At 41.8% G+C, this 6,702-nt stretch overlaps 1 protein-coding gene across 2 annotated transcripts in view; it reads right to left on the bottom strand.

Annotated features, from left to right (window-relative positions):
• LOC103368650 (transcription factor Maf) overlaps positions 1 to 6,702 on the bottom strand; it is a 35,091-nt gene that overhangs the window by 25,220 nt on the left and 3,169 nt on the right. For both annotated transcript variants that reach the window (XM_008297078.1, XM_008297077.1), the window contains exon 2: positions 765 to 830. In XM_008297078.1, coding sequence (XP_008295300.1) covers positions 803 to 830 — 28 coding nt within the window. In that variant the 3' untranslated portion in view covers positions 765 to 802. The remainder of the gene's footprint in view (positions 1 to 764; positions 831 to 6,702) is intronic.

The following is a 6,702-nucleotide window of genomic DNA, read 5'->3' as shown; positions in this document are numbered from 1 at the left end:
TACATATGTTCTACCTTACGGAAAGTCACCAACACGAGCTCAGACCTTCTCTTATGTGTCATGACCAAGCACATGGCGGAGGTTTGCTTTGGAACAATCAGCGAAACCATTACAGGAACAATTGGGTTTGCAGTGTATACATTTGCCCGGGTTCCCCCTCTGTCTGTGTGTGAATTGATTTCAAGCCTAGCAGCTTATTTCTCACTCTTCCTGTTGTCTGAGACAAAAGACAAAATCTTAACATGCAATTTACATTTGAATGAGTGGCTGTAATCTCCTGCTTGTGCTTTTGATCAACTGAAAACTTCATATGCGTGTGTGTGTGTGTGTATTTTTTATTCTACGTGGATTTAAATAAGGAACGAAAATAGACACAATACCAGGAAAAGTTATTGCGTCGGGGAGACGGAGAGCGACGTGATGGAAGGAGATATTGCCAACATTGAGAAGGTGTTTGCTCTTTAGCATATGAATTGGAATTGACAAGCTATGGTGCATAATGTATCCATTATGGAGGCCTAACAGACATGTGCATTATGCTTTTAAACACTCAGCGCTGCATGTGGCGACTGCATCTGCTCTCTATTTAATATCAGAATCTAATATTCATAATTAGCTAATATGGATTTATCGCTGATATAATAGGGGAAACATAAATGCCACCACCAATAGAGCGTGCGTGCAGCTGTGAGATGCTTTAAAGGAACATTAGTGGATTTGACAATTTCACTCATGGTTCTGAAATTGAAAAAAAAGTGTTTTACCTCCAGGATCCAAGGGCGCGGAGGAATGGAGCTTGAAATCACAGGTGGAGGAATTTTCTTGATGACCTAAAAGAAGCAGATGAGATTGGACAAAACATGGCATCAGAATCAGATAAACGAACAGCTTCTCTCCCGCTTTCTGTCTCTTTTGCATGCGTCACTCTCTGCCAGCCTCACACACACACACACACACACACACACACACACGCAGACAAACAGTCACACAGGGAAACAAGTCGACCCGTTCTGAGTGAGATTCACTCTCACCTTGTCTGTCTGCAGAAACACAGTGCATGTATCATAGTAAGCGTTTGATGCGGAGGGAAATGTAAAAATTTGCATGCAAATAGATTCTACAGGCAGAACCCATGCATCAAAACACTGTAACCACAAGAGACAAAACTAAAATATCTAAGCGTACAATAAACCGTCACACGGAAAAAAAAAAAGGCAAAACAGCCTCTTTTTCTTTTTTCTTTTTATTCCTGCTCATTTCACTAAATTACAAAAATTAATTGTTCCAAAAGAGAAGGATGAAGTCTGCTTTCTCTACTAACTTTCATAAAACACACATAAGTAAGCACGGTGCTCGAGGCGTGTCCGAATAGTTACTCATGCCTCCTATAAACGCTGCTACACAAGTAGCTTAGCTCTTAGCGTGAAGCCAAAGCAGGCTCCCTTTAAAACGCTGTGGAAAATGACAGTTGTGGAAACACTTTGCCGCTACGCTGCAGCGAAGGAAATTTTAAATCACTGGATTTTCAAATAAATGCCACATAACTCACTTCCACAAAGTGTATAGAACTCGCAAGGAAGACGTGGTGATGACGGGAGAAAAACATCCAAAACTTTATTGACAGATATCAAAGTTTTAAAAAAGGACGATAACTGTGGCCACTAAAATAATAGTAACAATAGGGGACAAACGTGTTGTTGATGTTGTAAGGTGTGCTTTGTGTGTTTGGTCATTCTTGTTTTCTCTGCTCACTGCTGGAGAGAAACTCTAAAGTGCTGAAAAAAATCCTGAATATTGATTATTGTTCTTCTCTAAAAGACTAAATCCTCCTGCATCAGTGTCTCATTCCTCTGCTTGCTTTGCATTTCATAATAATATGCTTTGAAAGTTAGAACTGTGGGACTCCTGGAAACATTTATAGAGTGATTTTGACCATGATTTTTTTTTAATTCATAGAAACTCGACAACCATGACAGTATGTTGTGTGTTTTATTTTATTCTATTTTTTCTACCCCGTCACCTTTTACACTACTGAGAGACGGTGCTGCATTTATTTAAGTCGCAGTCTCCTGGTTTGGGTCCATTTACAGACATATAAAATTACCCCAGCAAGTCCCTATACCACCTCATTACCAACATAACCTGCAGCCAGTCTTTCAAGGACAACTCTCTAATGACACCACGTGTATCCGCTTAATGTCTATTTGAAGCGCGCTTTCTGCCACGGAGAGGAAAAAAAAAAAAAGGAAACGTATAGAAAGAGCAAAGCGCACTGTGATGAAATAAGTATCTTAATTGATCCCTGACGTCCGTTTAATTCTCGCCGAGTGAGTGTCTGTACTGTACCTCTCATTTACACTGTAAAGTGAGAGAAGTTGTTTTTTTTTTGTGTGGTCTCTGTTCCTGCTATGAATGTGGACAGACCATTCACAGATGTGGCTGCCACCTGGTTTGCGTCGAGACACCTGACTGCTGTCGCTGCTAACGTCCTCTAATCGTCCGTCTGCGGTGCTGTTTGCCTGAACCGAACGCTTTGTGATTTGATTTGAGAAAGATGATCTCAACTTTATGTGACGCATAAACTAAAATCTAACTACTTGTTTTAATTTGCATCGCTCGTATGTAAGATAATGTGTGTTTTTGGGGAAATGAGCAACTTCGGTAAGAATGAAAATGACAGAAATAACAGCAGGAAGTAATGTGGTAAAGTTCTAGTTGGATAGCAATCAGATGAAAAAGATACAGGTTTTGGATTTTCTACTATCATTTTGACAACAAAGCTATAATTGCGTGACATCTCTCTTATGTTATATGTCTACTTCAAGTGTGGCATCAAGGCCGACGCTGAGCATCCCAGTCCGACGCTCCCAGTCTCAGTGGATGGGTATTCATGAGGGAGGAACAACGAGTTTAGCTTAAGCACTACGAGCTGCTTTGTTGTGTTGTAATGCTGGAATAATGTGAGAGTAAAATGAACTGTTCATCACCAGTGCCACAAACATGACCAGACAATCCCCATTACACTGCTGCGATTAGTTCAGCTAGTACCCAGGCTGCCTTACTTTTTTTTTTTATCCTCCCTGACAGTGACTCTTTTTTCCCCCCTGTTCAGCTACATGGGGTGAAAAAATAAACAACACAAAAAATATCGCCGGCATGAAACCTGCCGAGTGCCGTGTCGGCCCATTTTATGGAAACAATCGTACTGCTTTTTTATTTTTTGTATATTATAATACCTACAATCTAAGTGGAGCAAAGTTACACGAACACATCAGCTAATGATGTTGTGTCAAACCAACAGAAAGGCTTTGTATAGGATGCTACAAACTCAAGGCAGTGAGGAGTTTTGTATCACGTCGGATCTCATTCGGAGGGTCCTGGGCAGAGGAAATGAGCCCCGGTTCCCCAGGGCAGGGATTACTCTAATGACTTTGAGAGCGGCCTTGTGCGCCGTAACTTCTGACCTCTGCTCATCCTCTTCTCCAAAAGACAACACGCGGCCTCATGTATTTACATATATGCAGGCACACATCTACACCCACTGGCCTCTCACATGGAGGATCAACTCAAAAACAGCAGCACGAGATCCTTTCCAGCCCTTCCTCTGGCACCATCTAAAGCCTGCAAGAATTCAGACCCCCAACCAGCCCTTGTTTTTTTTTTTCTTTTCGGTTCTGTCAACTGGCGTGCTGCTACTTGAGTGAGCATTGTGCTGCATCTTACGCTGTCAGCCCCGCATAGCGCCAGCGTTCCACATGAGTGCATCGCTGGAAGATCGATCGTTTTATCACTTACATAACCATTGCGCACTGGTGCCACGGATATAAGAGGAAACATCTTTTTGCAAATTAGATCTGTCTTCGCGCAAATGTCATTTAGCTCCGAGACTCCGAGTGTTTTTGAGTCGCACGGATGCCAGGATGGAGAGGAAACGCGATGAATATCATGCCATGGAACAAAAAAGGAAAAAAGTGGAAGCAAATCCACGCAGGGCCACTTATAGTTAGTGTGTGTGCTGTTGCATGTGGACTGGTGTGTTTTCATTTCTAGTGTCTGTGAGGTGTTCTCAGCTCTACTTCATGTGCGTCAGAGATCTAACTGAAGAAACAATCAAAAATAAATACCAAAGCTGCCTTAAACAGAAACCATTTTTTCATTTTTTGCATGCCACTTAAAACACATTTAAAAAACAAAACAACCACACAAATGTCTGCTAGAGAAGAACTCCTAAGAAAGGAAGAAATGATTTTCTCTTAGAAATGGCAAGTACAGAAACATGTCTTTTAAAAGGGAGCAGAGGGGGGAAATAGCAAAGCAGTTATCCTCCCTGAAGCCATTCCATACATTGCTGTGGTTAATACGAAACATCAGAAATATAGCAGCGCTACTGCTCAGATCAAATAGATGTAATTAGATAAATTGAGGAAGAAGGAGAGCGGCTTGGCTGTGAGTTGCCTTGGTATGTGCATGCTAAGACCCAACACTGGCACAGCTGCACGGAGCTGCACTCACGATTTATCATCTCTACATCGCAGGAGCCAGCGGCCCACACCACTATTAATCATCAGCAAAATCATTTAATTCAGCCCAAGCCCGACTATTGTCTCAGTGTCTCCCCTCACTCTGGGCAAATCAGCCACCACAGCAGCAGCAGCAGCAGCAGCAGCAGCAGCAGCACACACCTCAGATGGGATACAAGTGTTGGCTTAAAACTAGCTTTCTCTCTCTATTTATTTTGGGGAGGTAGATGGAGTGGAAGATGATTTTTTTTTTTTGGAGGGAGGTGGAATTTAACACTAATTTATACCTGCAAAGAGACAACTGTTTGTGATCTACATGACCAGCAGCTTTAACACACTGGCAGTGGAGTTTATGAAAGGTGTGTGTGTGTGACTTGCTCAGAGCCGTGCACGTGAAAACCGTGCATAAAAAAAAAAGCTGACAAATCCAGATTGAATCCGTCCTCAGAAACCTTAGTGTTTCTTCAAAGTGTATTTTGGCACGTTGGTCTTCCTGTTTCAACAAACAAATTGTTCTGGAACAGTGAAACAAGATGCCCACAAGGCTGCTCCTTATCCCCACAACTTAGAAAAGGAACTTTTCCTCTTGTGTTTCAGATTTTTTTTTTTTAAAACAAGTGTTAAGGCACCGGTGAGATGTCTAAAACACCAAATGCAAGATTAGCGGCGTGGAGCCTCCTCTGCTCATCGCATAGTGGCTGACTTCAATTGGCACCAGCGCCCCCTCACATGCCTGACATGGCTTTGCCCCCCCTCCTAAACCTCCACACCTCACCCCCTCTTACTTCCCAGAGCATGTCTTGCTCCAGGCCAACATCCACCGACAAACAGGATAAAGCCGAGCGAAAGTGGTGGAGGGGTGGTGGTGGTGGTGGTGGTGGAGGGGGTGGAAAGCCAAACGATGACATGCTAATGACAGCGAGCACACAGTGTCCGGAAAACACACACACACAGAGAGAGGAGGCAGCGAGGCAGGCCGGGCGCACTCACATCAGGAAGCAAAGGGGGCGAAGGGACGGTGCAGATGTGGAGCATGCACAACCGCAAGAAGTTCACGCCGAGATGTCATAATTACTGTCATTCAAGGAAATGCTCACACCTATTTAGGCTGACAGATATGCTCGCACACACCCACACACACACACAACAACCACACATGCACACAAAGAGGGACACACACTAATCACAGGTCACAATTTACAGGAAAATTAACAGGGTGTAATTATCAGATATAAAACCACCACCGGGTTGCTATAAACACAAATGAGGATGCGATTCCCCGGGACCGGATGATTTGAGATAGATAAAGATAAGATTTCATTTGATGTAAGAGTGTGGGTGTAAAAAAATGGAAAGGGAATGACACACAAATGACCAACAAAAAAAAGGATCAGTGTGATGTTTTCTGAATTTTTCATTCAGTTAATTTGTGTCAGACATGTAAGACCACAGCTCGTCCTAATCTTTAACTTCTCTGCAACCAGCGGCACCTTGGATCTCCACATTTTTTGACGTGCAGCATCAATGCACCAAAAAATGAATGAATGGACGGTGTGTCATCAGCCTGGATTGCTTTTTTTTTGTTAAGTGTTGCAGTGTTGAGCTGCTGCTTCTGATTCTTTCAGGGTGTTAAAGAGGTGATGGAGGAAAATACATTAAAAGAAAAGAAAGAAAAGGGGGCAGCAGCCAGTAGAAACTAAAAAAAATATGAGGTGCATCTCGTATTGGAGTGTCGTTACTGTCACGAAAGCAAAATGGATAAATAAATGGAAACCTCAGGACAAGTCAAAAGAAAAAGTGAGAAACTTATTGAAGACAGTTACATACATTTATTGCATATCATTTAATTGTATGAAATGAAAAACGAGCACATATGAACATCACATATGGTTAGTGAGTGAAATAATTTTGCACAGCAAAATATATATATATATATATATTTATATATATACTATATATAAGATGAAAGATTAATTAACATATTCTCAAGATTTATTGGCGAATGGTACTCCCTCGTTTTGTACATGCAGGGTGACAATCCCTGACGATCTAACAATGTCCAGACATTATTGATTATTATAATAATTAGTTATTGCTTTGCAAATATTGAGTTCGCTTAAGACAAAAAAAAAAAACAAGTCTCTCCTGAACCGATAATAAAATCTCAAAATGAAAAAAAAAA

Source organism: Stegastes partitus, unplaced genomic scaffold (assembly GCF_000690725.1).
Source record: "Stegastes partitus isolate 25-593 unplaced genomic scaffold, Stegastes_partitus-1.0.2 Scaffold1183, whole genome shotgun sequence".
Lineage (NCBI taxonomy): Eukaryota > Metazoa > Chordata > Actinopteri > Pomacentridae > Stegastes > Stegastes partitus.
Note: the sequence above shows the minus strand (reverse complement) of the source record. Positions and strands in the feature narration are given on the sequence as shown.